This window comes from Notolepis coatsorum, assembly GCF_963971535.1.
Source record: "Notolepis coatsorum genome assembly, chromosome: 9".
Taxonomy (NCBI): domain Eukaryota; kingdom Metazoa; phylum Chordata; class Actinopteri; order Aulopiformes; family Paralepididae; genus Notolepis; species Notolepis coatsorum.
The window spans coordinates 106906559-106927708 of record NC_140173.1 but is presented as its reverse complement, the minus strand read 5'-3'; the positions used below and the strand labels follow the sequence as shown (position 1 = coordinate 106927708).

Here is a 21150-nt window from a genome sequence, read left to right as displayed (position 1 = left end):
GGTCCTCAGGTAGTTAGACTGTGTGCTTGGGCCAGTCCTCAGGTAGTTACACTGTGTGCTTGGGCCGGTCCTCAGGTAGTTAGACTGTGTGCTTGGGCCGGTCCTCAGGTAGTTAGACTGTGTGCTTGGGCCGGTCGTCAGGTAGTTACACTGTGTGCTTGTTGACCACATGTCCAATAGTGTTGGAGCCAGCTGTGTTCGTTGACAGACTCAGTTACAAGCTAAATAGCCAATCTAAGCAATCAACAATTAAAAATAACTTTGCTTGTTGTGCAAGGCCCTCTCCATCACTGGACATTCTCTCTCACTCTGCAACAAGGAATTCATGATTAAACAATTCAATGTTTATAATAGCGGTACTTACGTTTTCAAGTGTATTGTGCATGAAAGGACAACATAAGTATATCTTATGACCAACCATGTGTGATAGAGCAGAGATTCAGACCAGCGAATGGTGTGTCTGTCAAGGAGGTTTAATAACAATGGCGCTTGCTTCACAAAACCTGCAGTTTCATCGCCGTTCATTGTAACTTAGCAGGTGTTTTTTTGTTTTACTCTTGTCCCAAAATGTATTTACATCCTTCCCGCTCCTATTTTGAATTGGCCCCCGGGACAACAGGAGGTCCTTGAGTTTGAGCCCTGGTTGGTGCCGTGGTCATCAACCATGTAGTGACTCAGGATCAAGTCCACAGAGGCTGGCTGGGGCTAATAATACACAGGGTTTCCGTGTATTATTGCCGGTCTCAGTGTCCTGCAAGATTTAAATCTACCGGACAAATGGGATCAATTCCGGTCAGAGTTTATTGAGCTTAAAAACAATTGATAGGCAGGCTATATAAAGAATGACATCCTCAAGGCATTTATAATATTTTATAATTTTTTCATCACTCGTCTCCAGTCCTCCGTTGGCATCTCCGGAATCCCCCTCACCTTGCTCCAATCATATCTCTCACACAGGCACCAATTCATCTCTATCAACAACTGCAAATCCCCCACTGCCCCCATCACTCATGGTGTCGCCCAAGGCTCAGTACTTGGTCCCCTGCTCTTCATCCTCTACATCCTTCCACTTGGTCTGATTCTCCGCCAACATGGCCTGCGTTTTCACTGTTATGCAGACGACACTCAGCTCTACCTCTCCACCAAGACTATCACTCCAGCCACTCTCTCCACCCTCAGCACCTGCCTCACAGACATCAAAACATGGATGCAAAATAACTTTCTCAAATTAAACTGCAATAAATCAGAAATCATCATTATCGGTCCAAAATCCCTCACCAGCCACACCCAGGATTTCACCCTAAATATTGATGGTACCATTGTCACCCCCTCCACTCACGTCCGTAACCTTGGCATCATCCTGGACTCCACCCTTTCTTTCCTCCCCCATGTGAACCACATAACCAAATCTGCCTTCTATCACCTCCGGAACATTGCTTGTCTTCGCCCCTCCCTATCACTCTCCGCTGCTGAAACACTGGTTCATGCATTCATATCATCAAGACTAGATTACTGCAACAGCATCCTCTACGGCTCACCAAACACTATTCTCAATAAACTCCAATATGTCCAAAACTCTGCTGCCCGCATGCTCACCTCCACCCGTCGCTCTGATCACATCACCCCTGTCCTCCACGACCTCCACTGGCTTCCAATCAAATACAGGATACAAATACTACTCATCACATTTAAAGCCCTCAACAACCTTGCCCCTCCCTACCTGTCTGACCTCCTCCACCGTTACACGCCCACCCGTCGCCTTAGGTCTGCAGATGCCAACCTCCTAACACCTCCCACGACCAAGCTCCGGACCTGGGGGGGCGACAGGGCCTTTGCTGCTGCTGCCCCCTCCCTCTGGAATGCCCTCCCCAGCCATATCCGTGATGCAAACACCCTGACATCTTTTAAATCAGCCCTCAAAACCCACCTTTTCAATCTTGCTTTTGACCTCTAATTCTGTCGGTTTTATTTTATTTTGTCATGTATTATTTTTGTTCTGTTTTGTTCTGTTTTTTTGTTTTGCCACAGTTTGTTTCCCCCATGCCCATGTGAAGCGTCTTTGCGCACCTGGAAAAGCGCTATATAAAATAGATGTATTATTATTATTATTATTATTATTATTTTAACTTAAAACTAGGCTACTTTTGCGTATATACAGTCATTATATTCCAAATAAAATAAGTCCCTCGAGACTCCGTGCTGCTGCCGACTTGAGGTGTCGGTGGGCAGTCTGCCCGACATTAATAAACAGCAGTCTGTTATAATCACATTTTTATGAGCTAACGAATTCCGTTATATTGGACATTTGTATTAATTATATCAAGCGAAGAACTGAGAAATTTGGCAGAGACGGCAACATTATCGTGGGTTTGCGTGATGACTATCTCCGCCTCCCAACGACTTGGTGCTGGATTTGCGAGAGCATGCAGCTGCAGAGCCGCAGAGCCAGCGGTGCTTTCAGGTCCGGTGCGCCCCCCACCCAACAGCTGAATTGCCAATGACTGAATTGGAGTATTGCACTGTGCGGGCACAGCTCTGTGTGCTCTGCGGCTCTGCAGTCAAGTAAAGTCAAGTCAAGAGTTTTAATTGTCATGGCATACAAGTATACAATGAAATGCGGGTGGTCTTGCCCGCAACGATGTGCAATACAGTGGTACAACATATAATAGAATCCAATAAAAAAACAACATTGTGCAATAAACAGGTAACAGGTAACATGGTGTGACATCTCGGTATCTGTACATAGTTATTTACAGAGCATATAGGACATGCTAGGTAGCTTTGGTAGTGCAATACACTGTTCCTGTTATTCTAATTTAAAGTGGCCTTTCCTTTTGGCCATAAGTGTGCGGCATGAGTGTGTGCCCGCTCATGTTAAAGTGTTAAGTGGCTGCTAGTGTGTGAGCGTGCACAGCGTGCGTGTCGTGTGTGTGTTCATGTGTGCTTGTGTGTGGATAGTTCAGTGTTCTGTGGCACTCAATGTTCATTGTTCAGGGCTCTGATGGCCTGGGGGAAGAAGCTGAGCCTAAGCCGCTCTGTCCTAGTAGCTGGGGTTCGCAGGCGTCTGCCTGACCTCAGCAGCTGGAACAGGCTGTTATTGGGGTGGTGAGGGTCTTTCATTATCCTGCAGGCTCTGGATTTGCACCTCTTGTTGTATAGAACCTGCAGGGGAGGTAGTGCAAAACCCGTGGTATGCTCGGCTGAGCGCACCACTCTCTGTAGGGCCTTCTTGTCTTGTGCCGTGCTGTTTCCATACCAGGCAGTGATGTTTCCGGTCAAGATGCTCTCTACAGCTCCTGAGTAGAAGGACTGGAGTATCTTCCCCGATACTCTGAACTTCCTTAACTGTCTCAGGTGGTAGAGGCGCTGTTTCGCCTTCTTTACTACTGTGTCTATGTGTGTTGACCATGTCAGATCCTCTGAGATGTGGACCCCCAGGTACTTAAAGCTGCTCACCCTGTCCACGGTAGCCCCGTTAATCATCAGTGGTGTGTGTGTCTCCTGCTGTCCTCTCCTATAATCCACGATCAGCTCCTTGGTTTTACCAATGTTCAGGAGCAGGCTGTTGTCCTGGCACCAGCGTTCCAGTACCTCAACCTCCTCCCGGTAGGCCTTCTCGTCGTTGTCCGAGATCAGCCCCACCACCACCGTGTCGTCTGCGAACTTCACTATGGAGTTGGAGCTGAACTTGGCCACACAGTCGTGTGTGTAGAGTGAGTACAGCAGGGGGCTTAGAACACAGCCCTGGGGGGACCCGATGCTCAGGGTGATGGTGTTGGAGGTCTGACCCCCCACCCTGACCGCCTGGGGTCTTTCACTCAGAAAGTCCAGTACCCAGGCGCTCAGGGCGGAGCTCAGACCCAGCTCGATCAGCTTGTCCACCAGTCTGGTGGGGACTATGGTGTTTAACGCTGAGCTGTAGTCAATGAACAACAGTCTCACATAGCCCCCCTTCTGACGGTCAAGGTGGGAGAGGGTGCTGTGCAGTACCTGGGAGACCACGTCGTCAGTGGACCTGTTTGTCCTGTATGCAAATTGCATAGGGTCCATATCAATGGGGAGGGAGGCACAAATGTGGTCCTTGACCAGCCTCTCAAAACATTTCATGACCACAGAGGTGAGTGCCACCGGTCTGTAGTTATTTGGACATGTTGGGGAGGGTTTCTTCGGTACAGGGATGATGGTAGACATCTTGAAGCAGGCAGGGACCACTGACTCCGCCAGGGATTGATTAAATATGGCGGTGAACACCGGGGCAAGCTGGTTGGCACAGGACTTAAGTATGCGTCCTGTTATACCATCTGGGCCAGCAGCCTTCCTGGTGTTCACCTGCATAAATGCTCTTCTCACACTGTGTACCGTCAAGGAGAGAGCGTCCCCGCCCCCCCGCGGATGCCCCCCCCCCTCCACAACAGCCGGCGCACCAGTGACGTCACTATCCGTTGGGCTAGCAGTGCCACTGTTTGCACCAAACCGCGCATAGAAGGTGTTGAGCTGGTCCGCAAGGGAGGCGTCGTCGCTCCCCATTGAGGGGGCGCTGACTTTGTAGTCAGTTATAGCCCTCAGTCCCTGCCATAAGCCTCTTGCGTCATTCTGTGCCATTTGTGCCTCCATCTTGTCGGCATACGTCCTCTTAGCAAGTTTGACAGCCTTGCGCAGAGTGTAGACTGTTGTCTTGTACTCTTCCATGTTTCCTGACTCTCTGCCCCGGTTATAAGCAGTGGTGCGAGAGTTCAGGGCTGCTCTGATGGTACTGTCCACCCATGGTTTCTGGTTTGGGAACACCCTCGCCTTCTTTGTGGGGACGATACTATCAGCCAGTGTTATTATGAATGACACCACAGCGTCTGTGTAATCGCTGACGTCACTGTTACTCCTCCTGAACATTCCCCAGTCGGCGATGTCGAGTGCGTCCTGAAGCGTGGCCTCTGATTGGTCGGCCCCAGTTGCATGCTTCTCGCAAATCTAGCACCAAGCTCCCGCTGACACATCGTTGTTATTATTAGACCTGCTTGGTGAAGCAACAATGAAACAAATGTAATGATTGTTTCGTTCATCGCATAGGCCATTTAATTTTTGCCTATTTTAATACAATTCAAATAATCAAATTGTGCTTAGAGGGACTTATTTTCACCGGACATTATGACCGGAGAGATTTAAATATGTCGGACTTCAACAGATTTTGCCGGTCAAAAACCGGTAATTACCGGACAACGGAAACCCTGATACACACATTGGGAGAGAGAGGTGCTAGTCTTTTTGATTGACAGCAGCAAAAAAACATCCTCACAGTTGTTCGAACCAAGGTGGGAAAATTAAGAATATTGGGTGATCACAGAGGTAATATGAAGTATATGAAGTATATGAAGCCACTTTAAATCACTAGTGTAGTCCAGGATAGATCCACCTCTTTGACTGGACATCCTTATTATTATCATCATCATTTACACTTCATTTGGATAGTGGGATCATGACTAGTATTATAGCCAATTAGCCACACAGTCAAACTACCACTACACTCCTGGCTATAATGGTACTGAATCCAACAAGTTTTTGGCTGCTGAAGCCTTAATTGGGACCAGTCAATGTCATCCGATTAAAGCAAGTATCTGGGTGTATATCAGCTGGCACATCCAGAGCAGTATATCCAATGCAGGGACGTGCACAGGACTTTAGAGGGGCAGGTGCTCAAAGGCTGAAAAGGGCACTATACCTGTGTGTATATATTAACCGAGCACAATTTTTAAGGGCCCTTTTCGGGCGGGGGGCCACCTTTTTATGCTTTTTGGGGGGTTTTGGTGATCAAATATTGAATATTGAACTACTGTATAATAATCAGTGCAGGAGCTCACTTATCCTTGAAAGACACTTTTATCACCGACTTAAAAGGCCCATTCATCTCCATAAATGTTCAGGGGGGAGGGAATAAGTGCTTACCCTACAGACCCCAAGAAGTGCTGTATATTCTGTATTGTTTAATATAAATGCATTTTTTATTCCAATCCAGATTTGTATTTGAGATTCCCAAATCCCATCGGACTTGACTTGTTCGTGTCCCTCAATGAGTGTAATACCAGCATTCAACTGTATGCGCCACAGCGGTTTCTATCATCATCATCATCATCACCCACGCTATGCATAAAATATATAGGTCCGCGGAGAGGCGCGCTGAGGAGGCTGTCTAAACTGCAATGGAATATGGGGCATCTCTCTCTCTTTACCTAATATTTTGATTATATCCTGACATTTCTCAGTTGGAAGGGCAGTCTATATGCATAACGGTAAAAAAAAGGCACTTTTTTGATGAGGCTCAAAAAGGCAGGTGCTCAAGCACCCCTTGGCCTCTATGTGTGCACGTGCCTGATCCAATGTCTCCAGTGGAAAACAGGCAACAGTGCCCCTCATTGTAATTAATGGTAAGCAGTGCATGGAATGAATGAATGACAAATTAAATTTTACTTACATATGAGTCATTGTCTATGGAGTTATTATAAAAAAAGACATGCATGCTAGGTATAAACTCCTGCCGTTTGCCCTTGACCAAGGTGCTGGATACAACTGGAGTTGGTTCCCGGGTGCCTGTCTGTGTGGCTGGTTAGGATGGGTCAAATGCAGGAATAACTGCCCCATGGGGGCAATAAAGTAAAATTAATTATAATTTTTTTTAATATTCTTTTTACTTCACTTACAAATATTAATGGCAAAAGGAACTACGTGATGCTCCATAACTACGTGATGCTCCATAACTACGTGATGCTCCATGACTACGTGATGCTCCATGACTACGTGATGCTCCATGCTATGGTTTCAAATACAATCTACAGTGGCTGAGAGAAGTCATGGAGATGTTTTAACACAACTAGAATGAAACTAAACAGAATACAAGTGACTGTTAAACATGTAACCTGCACAGTGAACATGGGGGTTCTGTTTCTGTACCAAGATGCATCAGTGCTTCCATCAGCTCAAACAGAGCTAAATTAGATGGCACTGCTCCATCTAGAGGGAGCACATGGTATGGCAACAGCCTGGGGGTACGTATGTACGTATGCGCGCACCCCCACACCCCCACCCCCACCCACCCACCCACCCACACACACACACACAGAGAGAGAAGAGTGTCTAATCTGGCTGACATCTGTGATGAAAAGTCTTGTTGTGGTGTGCGCAGCTCAGTGCAGACATGATGTATGGATTTACCATCATTAGTCTCTAATGAGTTCCTAATGATAACGATTTGATCAGGATGACCAGGGAAATGATGCAGGGGGAAAAAAGGGAGGAAAACCAGGGACCACATGTATAAAGAGTCTCAAAGTGCTGATCTAGGATCAGTTGTGCCTTGTAGACAATCATGAAAGAGAATGTTATGGTAACCTTGTTATAAGGGCTGGGAGGTATATAGTAGGTTTAAGGTATACCATCATGGATCTATGCAATGGTACAGTTTTTTTTTCTTCAATATTGCCATCAATTATATTATATTCCTCTAATAGTAACCCCGGCTTGTATTTGTTTCAACTGTAGCGGATACCAGGCTTGTATTAGGAAGAGGCATGTATAAGAGAGAGGCCTATATTTCTATCATAATGAATAAATCAACATTTTGTGTCAATTTGAACCCAGTAAAATGTACTGGGTTCATTTATTGAAACCAAGTACTGTATGAAATACGGTAGTAAACAGTGCAATTACAGGTGGTCAAAAAAAGTCAAATAAAGTTAAATAGTGCAATCACAATACTGGTATAATAATAATAATAATAATAATAATAATAATAATAATAATAATAATAATAATAATAATAATATTTAATAATAATAATAATAATAATAATAATAATAATAATAATAATAATAATAACTTCGTTTTATACAATTCTGAGGTAGGCTTACTCTCTTGGTAAACATTAACACCATACCATTATATGGTATTTACTGCACAGCCAGGCCAGCATATAACAACAATAACAAAATATATTGCCTATGGTAAATCCGTTGAGGGAAATACCGTAATTCCTCTAATATACATGAAACCCGGCTTGTATTAGGAGGCCGGCTTATAATTGCTTAGCTCAACAGCGCACCCGGTCATTAATAGAGACCCGGTTTTTAATTGAATACCGGTTACTATTAGAGGAATTACGGTATATAAAGTAATCCAATACAGTACATAAAAGTTGCACTTTGAAGCAGCATCAGAAATAAATTGTGATGGAAATGTATGTAAAAAATACAAAACTTTGAATAAAGAACCTTAGACTTTAACAGAGGTGGTGTTGTTGTTTCCTTTTGTGACTGACAACTGTGTGAAATGTAAGTGTGTTTTGTCAAAGCTAGTTTAATGTGGGGGAGAACAGAGCCGGTCTGCCAGCCAGCTGGGCTCACTGGCTGTTGTTACCCCTCTGTTGTTATATCACACAAGAACATCAACAACCACAACAACATTGTCCCCAAAGTTGGATGGAGATAAAAAAGAAAAGTATTAACAGTCAAGAACGACACTGAGTGAGCGAGTGAGAAGAGAGAGAAGAGAAGAGAGAAGAGAGAGAGAGAGCTACGCATGAGCGGCTTGTTCCTTCCTTTCATTTGGGTGAGCAAATCCCCACAGACTGTCTCTCTGGTCTACAGCAAATGAACGAGAGAACGAGGAAAACTAGGGGGGGGGGGGGGGGGCGGAGAAACGGACGGAGATGGAGGGAGGGAAGGCGGGAGAAAGAGAGAGAGAGAGGCATCCAGTACATGACGACGTTGTGAACGGCACTTCTCTTTGTGTCGCACAAACTGGCATCTGGAAGGAGACGGGCGAGAAGGTGGGGGCTAGAGGGGGCGGTGAGGGACAAACAGAGCGTGACGCCATGGCGAGAAAGAGTTAGTAGTAGACGAGAGAGAGAGAGAGAGAGAGAGAGAGAGAGAGAGAGAGAGAGAGAGAGAGAGAGAGAGAGAGAGAGAGAGAGAGAGAGAGAGAGAGAGAGAGAGAAGAGAGAAAGAGGAGAGAGGAGGAGAGAGAGAGAGGAGAGAGAGAAGAGAGAAAAGAGAAGAGAGAGAGAGAGCGCCAACTGGGCTCAACTGGCATAATGAGGAGGCTGACACGCTGAGACACAGGCAGACAGAAATAAGACAAGAGACGGGGAGAGACCGAAAACTCAGACAGACAAAACAGACACGACAGACACTAGCAGGGTGGGTGGGGGTGAGGAGGAAAGTACCGGGACGTAGAAACAGAAAAGGTGTCTGGGTTTAAAGAGACAGAAGGAAGGAACAGAGAAAGACAATGGAGAGAAAGAAAGGTAGACATTTATAGGATTGAGAGACAGAAAGACAAGGAAAGACTGAGATGGAGGAAGAAGATGGAATAGCCGAAAGAAAAGAAAATAAAAAAAAATAATAAAAGAAAATAGGCTGATGCGAATAGACCGCCAAGCAGATAAGATGAAGAGCAGCGCAAGAAAGTTTAGGACCATCACTGATACAGGCAGCAATCGCATCATTCCCTTATTCTTGTTTGTGAGCCGTTTTAGCTGGAAACATACCAGAGATCCGAAGCCCACGGTCCAGAAGTGTTCGTTACGAACTTCCAGAACGCCATCCAACGTCGACACCTGATCAGAACGCAGGGAAATAGAAATCAACCAATCAATCCATATTAATCATCACATCAGTGAAATAACTTTATGTTATATTTCAGAAGCCCCTTGTTTCTAAAACGATGGGCTGAGATCCAAAATGGGTCACAGGTCTACTTCTGGTAGATAACGTGTGTTTTAATGAGCCTGGTCATGTCAAGATGGAAGACTAAACTCGCATTGCATATCTTCATATACCATATAATTTTTCCCACAACTCCCTCAAAACTACATTGAAGGTATTGACCTCGAATTCCTCAGCATGTCTGTTCCGATCTTACCCACTGGAAAGCTACTGAGAACACACTTATCTGAGAGCACTCTTATTATCTGCTGGTATTGTGCTCCAAGGCCTGAGAAACCATACCAGAGCAACCCAGTTCATGAAGACTTTCCACTGGGCCTTTTGGCGTGAACAACCATTACCTCACCACTATGTGGATCAATCAGGAGTCAGTACGTATGGAAAGTAGAGCTGCCGCGATTACCGCATTACCGCGGTATCGCTGTTACATCACGGCCACCGCAGAGTAGGCTGAATACCGCGTCACAGCTGTTTTTTATAATAATAATAATAAATTACTCTCCTCTCGTTGGGCTTGCGGCTCTGCAGATATACCCTACTCCTCTATCGAGGTTCCAAGCGACCCTATTGGGTACCAGAAAAGTCACGTGAAACATTGCAGACCACTGATTGGTCAGAAGAGAGACGCGTCACACGTTGTAGCGTCATGCAGTGTGTTACCACCAATCGGCAAGCGCGTATTAGGTTTTTACTTCCTGAATGTCAGCTCATCACAACACGGCTAATAACGTTAGCTTTAACTCTCCGCCGGAGTGGACTACAATCGCTCCTCAGGAGTACTAAACGAGACATAATGATTTTACTGTCTGCAACGAATATTATAATAAAAGCCCTTCGTTCTATACACTTGTCTGATTGAAAACTTTATTAACAGACCGCAGAATGGGACAACTCAGCACGCTCTGAGCAAAGAAAGGAACTGAGATATGAATAGAGTATTGCTTGCTATGGTCCGGTAAATACGCTGATGTTATTGAACGTATAACTATATAATGTTAATGCCACAAAACGAATGCCTTTATTATAAAGTAGTAACTTTATAGTAATAATAATAAGAAAGGGTCGGGGGGGTTAGGGGTAACCACCCCTGCCCGCGACACCGAGTGAACGGCGCACGACCAGAGGGGAAACTTCGAATCCGTGTTTCACTTTCAATAACTAATGCGTGCTTGCCGAATCACAAACAATATTCATGCTGCAAAGTCATCCTCTAAAGATAGACATTTAGACTAGAGGCAGGCTATATGCTATAAAGAGTAGACTACTACTAAAAAAAAAAATGCATTCAAACTTTTTTTTTTTTTTTTTTTTTTGTGTGCGTGCGGTAATAACCGCGGCGGTAGGAAATATTTTGCAAATGTGTGCGGTAAGGAAAACATCAATACCGCGGCAGCTCTAATGGAAAGTGCAACTACTTTATGGGAGGAGTTTAACCTTCTGACTGTCACTGCTCATCACTCCTTTTGCATACCTCCAGCCAGTCAATGAGCACGCTTTCAACATACTGCAACTTTAAATGACTACCACGGCCAATGAGCTGTGGCATTCCACCATATTGTATGGCAAAAACATGTCATGAGAATAGCCTACTATGAATAACCCACACCAAAGCCTCAAGTCTTAACCCAGTCTTAAAGGGGCACTTCACCAAAAAACAATGCTTTAGAGTTTTTGGACGCATGTGACAATAAATCAGCACTTTAGCCCGAGTGGTCCGCCGGCAGACTGCAGATGACATCACGTCATAAATCAATCTCTCCAGACTGTATGACATAATGTTGCGTTTTCTTTTCAAATGTAGCCAAGAGTAAAGACTGTAATCCTGTCAAAACAGCAGACAGTGTATATTTCCAACAATACGTTTGTTTACCAATAAGTTAAAGTGTTATTAGTGAGTTTGTAGTCATATGAGGAGAGGGCATCCAGAGCTCTCAATGAGCGTTGAAAACAACATTAGCTAGCCGATTCTAGCTTCCTGCAAGCAAATTACTTGTGTATGATTTTTTTTTTCTCTTATTTTTCAGGATTATCTACCACAAAACTGAACGTTATTGGCATATATTGGAGTGGTTAGTTTGCGACTGTATTTACAGTAGATTTCATTCATGGTTCTTGCTGCACGCCTGGATATACTAAATCCAAATTGAACTCTGCCATTTGAAAGAGGAGATTTGGTCCGATCAATAGATGTGCGAGTTGGCTATAATAAAGGTAATTTATAGGCCTGGTATTCTATATTCTATAATAATATTTCAAATTGCATGTGTCCGGATGGCAGAATTCAGTACTGTATCTAGAAAACATTCTGTTTAACCCATTCAGTGCCATTCACGAGAATTCTCGATTCTGGGTAGTTTTTCCTTTTTTTCCGATTTTAATACCCTATTTAATGTCAGGGAGCTGTATTTTGCATGTACAAGGCATAATGGGACTCCGAAGGTGCAGTACCGGCCGCATCCTACCAGGCGGCGGTATCAACAAGCACCATTTGAAACGTTGTGTCTTGGGCTGTGCGTCGATTATATAGGTCCGGGCGGACTTTTCTTTGTCGGACAAGTGTAGTGGTTATAACGCTCTGATTGAGAAGAAACAATTACTCCCGATCCGTGCTCTGTGGTGGATTATGTTGGCGAAACGATGGACATCAATACTTGGAATGGCGATCAGATAATTGGAATATTCTTTTCGGGGTACATCCTAGTCAAGGTAAGGGCTATATGATATCAATCTTGCGTTGATCCAAGAATGTTTTCATTGCGATCCGAGCGTATGTGTGTAACGCTAGTCCATAACGTATTCCGTTGGTGACGATCAAAGCATCGAAAAACGACTCCCCATGATGGAACATAATACCTATCATATGCATTTGATTTTTTCTTTTTTTATTGTAGAGTGTGTAGGGACAAAACGCGAATGGATTTAGTATAATACACGTTGTGGCTTATAACCAGCCTCTCAGGAATTGGCCCGGATCATTCCGAAATAACACTATTCACCACGGTATAAAACGGGAATGTATGGATGGATTTTTTATAATTTTTTTGCATCTTGACCGGAATAAACTCAGTGTCAAATGACTATAGTATTGTATCCATAACTATAATATAGAATATAGTTATAGCTCTACAAACAAGGTGACAGACTCCATTAGCTTAATGGGTGGCCTCGCATAGCCGCCCCCCTGAAACAGCGTGGCATAGGATGTGTTAATCATCTTCCCTTTATTCATTTCCTTATATTTTTTGTACATGTGATCGCAAGAAGGTACTGAACAAGCTCAGTGGCAGTTTTTCATGTCTGGTCATTTTTAGCATGGTGTTATTCACTGTCAAAGATGCAAAGAAAAATCATAATTAATATTCTCCTTTGTTTCATCACAATTTAAGCAAGCCTAGTAATAAACACAATATTTCTGACAGTGGGAATACATTCATTGAGGTCCATAGATGTCCCTAGATACCAATAACATGCAACTGGCCCTTGGAGAAGTGGAGCAATATTCCATTTACTTAGGTATGTGTTTTAGGCGGATTTTCAGAAAATAGGGCTCCGGGCTTAAGAGGTTAAAGCAAAAATGCACCCGGAAATATAATTTACATATGTTATACTATAATATTGAATACAGTTGACAGCTCAGGGTCAATTTGTGAGCATGAGCAATTCTCTCCTTAACCTGAACACCAGAGAAACGAGACTCTAATGATGTCATCAAGAGATACAGCCTGGAGCAGTGGAGCTGCTCCATAGACTCTACAAAAATGATGACATCACAGATTTGAGTCAAATTATTTAATAAAATGTTATTATGATTGCATTTCTTGTATTGTGTATTGTATTCATCATGTATTTATTATTATGTTTGTATGCTCAACGTCATTGGAAATTAGGGTTGAATCGAGTTGAAATAAACTTTATGAATGAGTCTCAATGTTCTGATTTCCATCTTAGGAGGACAGTTGTCCATGTCTATAGACACCGACTTAATTGGCCGATCATTGGAATAAACACAATTCTGTTTATGGGTGTATTTCCCCTTTAGTCTTGCGGTTCTCCTTACCTCTCTGAGCAGCTTGTCCAGTTGGCCAATGACATGGGAGGGGGTGGTCTGAAAATGAGACAGTATATATCCTTATCGTTGTACTGTACTCTAAAACACTAGGATCTAAAACTGTGGTTAACACATGGAAAACTCTCTAGTGTGTGTTAGGGGTGTAACTATCTCATGCTGCATTCGATTATAACTCGGAGGTCAGAAATTCCAACTTCCTACTAGGATAAATCTAATAAAACGGCGCATCAACTCGGAGTTCCTAATTGAAATCAGCCATTTTTATGGACAACGATGGAAATAAGTCTTGGACTTTTCATTCTATCACTGACAATGCACATATGTTGATCTGTCAATGTTGTTATATGTTCTTGTCAATAAATCAAATCAAATCAAAACCCCCAGTTCAAGCCTGTGTCATTTGACATCATTTAAAAATAGTCACCCTAATTTTTTGGTGTTTTAAGTGTACATTTGTCGTTGTAAACTGTCATTGTGACTTGTAGTTCATGCAAGACATAATAAAGAATTTCCCAAACTGTTTAGTGTGAGCTTCCATATTTTTCAACTTTGTAGCTCGAATGCACATAGCTAGTTATAAACGAATATACAGATGGGTGACAAATACATATATATATTTTTTGTATAAATAAATGGAGAAACATAACAAATACAAAATGCGTCCATACAGGTGTACTGCATGATACAATGAAGCAATTAACATACTGTACTTCCATGCTCTGTGGCATGTATGAAAATGCTGAGCAGGTCCAGTTGACCTCATGTTGGATCAAGGTGGTTCGATGACAAGATTTAAGTGACTTTGAAAGAGGGTTCATTATTGGGGCACAGATGGCAGGAGCTTCAGTTACAATGAACATTCCTATCCTGATGGGAGTGGTCTCCTCCAGGATGGCAGTGTCCCCGTCCACAGGGCACAAGGGGTCACTGGGTGCTGTGATGAGTGTGGAAACGATGTGCAGCATGTGCTATGGCCGACAGTCACCAACACTTTATGTTGGTTTAAATTAAATAAATAACCAAAATGACAAATATTGTCCAGAAAAACAAAAGGTACTGCAAGAATACAAGGAATGCATGTCAGAGGTAAACATGTACTTAGAAATGTTTGTCTGAAGAAGTCCATCACCAAAATGACAATTTCTTGTTATTTGGGATGACTGAATGTTTGAAATGTTTTACAATTAATAATAAAAAAGAAAGAATATATATATATTGCAATAAGGTCTGAATACACAGCGAATTGAAAATCGAATCTCGACCAAAAAATTTGAAAAGGTGTATTGTTACACCCCTAGTGTGTGTGTGTGTGTGTGTGTGTGTGTATGTGTGTGTGTGTGTGTGTGTGTGTTCCTCACCTGCAGGAGCACCTTGCCACTGTAGACGCTCATAGGATACATGGTGCCAAAGGTCATGAGAGCTATGGCTACTGCCGAGGCCGTGTCCACCGCGTTGTAGTTACTAAACACAGAGAAAGGCATCACTGTATCCATGTGGTCTCAGGCTAGTCTTCTGTAGAGCAGCTAGGCCCATATGGAAAAAGGTAAATGGTGCATTTATGTAACTCTTTTATCCAAAGTGCTTTACGATTGGTTCCTCACATTTGACCCATTCACTCACACATTCACACACCGACGGCGGAGGCAACCATGCAAGGTGCCAACCTGGGTGCCAAGCAGGGGTTAAGTGTCTTGCTCAAGGACACTTTGATGCGCTGCCCGGGAATCGAACCGGGAACATCCGGATTACCAGACGACTGCTCTACCTCCCAAGCCACTGTTGCCCCGTATGTAGGTCTGATGCAATCATGGAACATGCACACTTTTGAGTAAATATTTATTTATGTGTGTATGTGTGTGTGTGAGAGAGATGGAAAGAGATTCATGTTTATCTTTACCTGATCTCAATGAGCATGCAGGTAGTACAGAGAGAGAGAGAGAGAGAGAGAAAGAGAGAGAGACAGAGACAGAGAAAGTGAAAGTGAAAGATTTATCCTCACTTGATCTCTATGAGTGTGTAGGTGACACAGAGGGACAGAGCTCCAGCCATGTTGATGAGGACAAATGGGTTCATACGAGGCAGCAACACACTGCTGAGACCTGGAACGATGCCACATAAACTGGAAGAAAATAAAAGACAAGAAGAAAGACAAACGGACAAAAAAATTAAGCAAGCTTGGATTAGTGCAGAAGTACAAGTCATCGAATCCTAACCCAAACAGAGACCAACCGACTTCAAAATACAGTCCTTCCTTGTATCAAGGAACTTGAAACTGGGAATTACAGTATTATTCCAACCTCACAACATTGTCATCTGCAGCAGGGAAATACTTGTTTATGTTTGTATAAAACATAAAATGAGCTAACACCCTTATAATGGAATTTAAGGTTTAAAGGTTAATTCCTGTTTATTTTATTTGTTCATGTGACATTGACATGGTAATTTGGTACGAGACTAATCTTAACTCAATCAGCGCAGCAACGATATGCGTGATGTGTTGTTAACAGGCTGACGCTCTAAAATATAAGAATATGTGGCAGTGTTTGCAGGGCTATAACTATATTCTATATTATAGCTATGGATACAATACTATGGCCCATTTGACATCGACTATCTATCGTTCAATATGTGTTAAAGAAATATTTTTTTCATCCATACATTCCCGTTTTATACCGTGGTGAATATGAGTATGGTTTTAGATTGGTCTGTGGTAATTCCCGAAATGCTGAGGAATAGCCTTATGCGTGTATTATACTATAACCATTGCCGTTTCTTGCCTGGATCCGCTATTATTCTCTAATCAAATCTAGGTATTATATTTCACCATAAATGCATGAAGGGGGGGGGGGGGGGGGGGGGGGGGGTCGTTTTTTGATGCTTTGATCGTCACCAACGGCATACGTTGTGGAGTAACGTTACACACACGTTTGGATCGATATGAAGACATGGTTGGATCAACGCAAGATTTCATTTCATCATATAGCCCTTACCTTGACTAGGATGTACCCCAAAAAGAATATTCCAATTATCTGATCGCGATTCCAAGTATTGATGTCCATCGTGTCGCCAACATAATCCACCACACATCATGCATCGGGAGCATTTGATCCTTCTCACTCCAACCGTTATAACTGTTCAGCTTGCACACAAAAAAAAACGAGCCGGAGACATTTGATCGACACACAGGCCAAGATATAATGTGGGTATAATAAAGGGTGCTCGATACTGCCACCTGGGTGGATGCGGCCGGTATTGCACTTTGGCATTCTCAGGATGATTCCCCATGTTAACCCAGATGTCCGTGTGCCTGTAATGAATGGAAATATCGAATAAAAGAAATAACGATACTTACGAGACTATACTCGGGTCTGGCGCTGAACGGTTGGCGATTTAACCCGACTATCATCGGGTCCGGCGCTGATTGAGTTAAGATGTTTACCAGATGTTGACTAGAGAACCTAACCTAGCCAGCCAGCCAGCCAGCCATGTCACATGGTCTCTAAATACTGTTTCAGAAGCCTTTCAATCCCAGTGTTTACCCTAGGATTTTTTTCAGGGGGCGGTGGTAGGCCCCTCGAAACTACTAGTGTTGTCGCGGGGCGCGCGTGTCACAGATACGTGGTGTCAACAGTGTCGTCATAGACACACGCAGTAAGGCAATTGTTAGCATCTGTGCATTTCTCTACACTGAGCTGAAATTAAACTATTGCACATAAATTAGGTAAATAAATATGAACAATATTAACACTTTGACTGCCTAAAAACGCTTTACAGCGTCATTGCTGGCCATGCTAAAGTTGCCGGGGGACGCTGTACAGCGTCCTTATATCAATATTTCAAAAATCTGGAATCGGATTCATATTCCCCCTCCGCTGGCCTGATATCCACCAGCAGGACCCACTGAGCTCTCTGGCGGTTCAGGAGCGCCATCTGGTGGCCGATCGGCGCAACCGCTTAACAGGAAGCGCAGTAGAGGTTTTGCTGGTCGGCCCTATTACTTCCGGCCACTCGGTATAGGTTCCGGCACTCTAGCTCGTCACTCTACATAGCGATCGATTGCCAATAACTCGATAAACAACATGATTTGGACGTATATACCATTATACAAGCTGGAGATGGACCGGGTAATAATATATCCCATAATGATAAAATTTCTACTCGACGATGATCGCCCAACGGCGCGCGGAGACTGGGGTGAGTTTCAGCGTGTAACGTTACCATCTTCGATACTAACTGCTTTTATCAACATTTGACCCACATTAGATGATTGGTATAACGCTGCCCACGGAATTATAAACGCCCCCTCGCCCATCCGGTCAACATCAGATGACGTGTAGTAACTTCTAGAAGTACGTCTAGTTGGAATTTTTTATATCGCGCTGATTGCCATCAAACTGTATTTCATCATCAATATAATGCATTTGGGGCTATATATCACGTTCTGGAGAAAGTTGCAGAAAGAGATGAAAACATACTTGTACATTAGACCATACTTTACTATGAATATGTGAATGAAAAAGTTTAACGTTGCTACACAATGAACAATACATATAGGACTTTGAATGGGCCCTAATAATGGCAATGTAGCAATAGAATTTAAAAAGTTATAGCCCTGCAAAGAAGGGGACTTTCTCCATAGACAAATAGCGCTGGCAATCTATGGTATATCATTAATTTAACCCAAGGCAACCAAAGTGTTAACAATCAGTAACATTTAGATCAACTCAAAAAAGGCAACAGAAATATAATTTGACATAAAAAATGTTGAGCTCTTCCAGACATTTAAATGAAAAACAATCTATTGTTTTTAATACAAAAAGACCTCCTGTTAGTGTTCACTGTAAAGTGCCACGTTTTGATATATTGAGGTTTTTTGGAACTCAAAACCTAAAACCCCTCCCTATCCCAAACCGTTCCTACAACAATTTTTTTAATGTTGCATGATGTATACATTTATTATGTATTATGTTTTTTATGTTTAAATATCAACATTATCTGTCCATCCTCAGCAAATACTGTCAAACTCCTCTGACCTCATCTGGTCTTTCCAAAGACCGGACGCGGACGCACACACACACATAAAGGGAGAATGCGGGCTGCCCAACCAAGGCAATGGTAGGGGAAACACTGAATCCCGCCAACAAAGAAACTCCATGGACATTTTGCATCCATCCTAATAAACATTAGTTTTAAAGCAAACCAATTAACCTATCTCAAACTCTGCCCTAAAGGGGGATGCAGAATGGTGCAGGTGAGAGCAGAGCCCAGTGACTGCGTCAGGGGAAGCACAGTGGCTGTGTGTTTAGTGCAGTAAAGTAAGGGATGTGTGGTCTGTCAGGGGAAGCACAGTGGCTGTGTGTTTAGTGCAGTAAGGGATGTGTAGTCTGTCAGGAGAAGGAATAACATACTGATGCATGTGATCTGATGCAAAGTGACATGGACTTAATTGACAGCTGTCTGCTGTCAGTGCCAGGGATGCAAGGCAGATTTAGTGTGTCCACAGCGGGGCCACAAGGCAAGGCTTGTCCAGAACCAATATATTTTAGGGTGCAAGCCCTGAATGGGCAAAACCCTGTTGTAATCGGTGGTATTATTATTCAGCTTCCACCACATGTACCTCAATGCATGCATCGCTCTGTATGCAATTCGGCATGTTGATAGACCAGCGGAAGTTACTCGATGAAACAAAAAAGTGGAACGAACAAACCTCATGGTGGCGCTATAACAAGCATTGAAAATCGTGACTTCAAACCGCTGTATCTCATGAACCATATACAGTAGAGTTGAAAGTTGTTCAGTAATGTCTGTCAATGACATAAGAGTCCCATTCATTCTAAGGGTATTCTGCTCACTTAATAACTCAGGCATAGATGTGTTGATTTTGATAGTTTGGCATGATAGAAAACAATGCCAAGCCATACCACTACCAAAAATGTTGCCACAAACAATCGTCAAGGGGGCATTGTTCATGCACCAATTTGGAACAAATGTGCAGCATTATTTAGGGGACATAGTTATGCATTTCTTTATATTTGAAATCTTTATTTCGAATGCAAATACAAACAATATAAAATCAAAACAAATCATTGATCTTGACAGCACAGAATCTGCCCTGCTTAAGGTCACCAATGACCTGCTCCTCACTACCGACTACTACTGTGCTGTCCTTATGCTTTTAGACCTCAGTGCAGCTTTCAACACTATAGACCAGGGGTGCCCAACCTTTTTTGAACCAAGATCTACTTTTTAAGTTACCACCTAGCCGAGAGCGTTTCCGTTAGCCGGTAATTACCGGTATTTTACCGGCAAAATCTGTTTAAGTCCGACATATTTTATCTCTCCGGTCTTAATGTCCGGTGAAAATAATTCCCTGAGTCTAAGCACAATTTGATTATTTGAATTGTATTAAAATAGGCTAAAATTAAATAGCCTATGCGATGAACGAAACGATCATTACATTTGTTTCCTCGTTGCTTCTAATAATGACAACGACGTTGTCGGCGAGAGCTTAGTGCTGGTGTGCGGACTTTTCTGAAGCTGTAGAGCCGCAGTACCAGCAGTACAATGCAATATTCCAGCAGTACTCCAATTCAGCCATTTTCAGCCAATGTTGGGTGGGGGGCGCTGTTGTGCGGTTCCCAGAAAGAGCCAATAACAGCTGAACAGCTTCTCTGCAGCGCCATACTCTTTGCAAATAAGTCGTTGCGAGGTGGAGAGAGTCGTCACGCAAACCCACGATAATGTTGCCGTCTCTCTGCTTTCTCAGTTCTTCGCTTGATATAATTAATACAAATGTCCAATATAACGGAATTCGTTAGCTCATAAAAATGTGATTATAACAGACTGCTGTTTAGTGTCGGACCGACTGCGTATCGGTCTATTTTATTTCAAGTCAGCAGCAGCACGGAGTATCGAGGGACTTATTTTATTTGGAATATATTAATGACTGTATACGTGAAGTTGAACATTATGATATGTGTGACGTGTCTGATACAACGAGGTGAAGCGATGTCGACTCGAGATTCATTTGGGGGTGCGTGTGACAGAGCTGCTGCAGCGGGAGCTTGATGCTGGTAGCGTATCGCACTAACTTGAGAGGCGAGAGATAGTAATTTGATTCTGCAAATCAATTTCTCATTCTTCGCTTGATGTAATTAATACACATGTCCAATTATAACGGAATTCGTTAGCTCATAAAAATGTGATTATAATAGACTGCTGTTTAAAACTCTGACCGGAATATCTCGAATATGTCCGGTGATAGACATCTTGCAGGACACTCAGACCGGTGTTCTGCGGAATCCTACTGCCTCCTCGAAAACTGCTGCCGTAGCGCGACTCGCTAGACGCGTCTGCAAAATTCCACTGCTC

The 21150-nt window shown here is 43.2% G+C and overlaps 1 protein-coding gene across 1 annotated transcript in view; it reads right to left on the bottom strand.

The window, feature by feature from the left end:
• Positions 1–21150, bottom strand: part of slc30a6 (solute carrier family 30 member 6) — a gene marked incomplete at its 5' end in the record, with an annotated part of 272427 nt that overhangs the window by 2554 nt on the left and 248723 nt on the right. Inside the window, 4 exons of the mRNA XM_084321298.1 lie at positions 9533–9601; positions 13768–13815; positions 15138–15240; positions 15779–15898. Coding sequence (XP_084177424.1) covers positions 9533–9601; positions 13768–13815; positions 15138–15240; positions 15779–15898 — 340 coding nt within the window. The remainder of the gene's footprint in view (positions 1–9532; positions 9602–13767; positions 13816–15137; positions 15241–15778; positions 15899–21150) is intronic.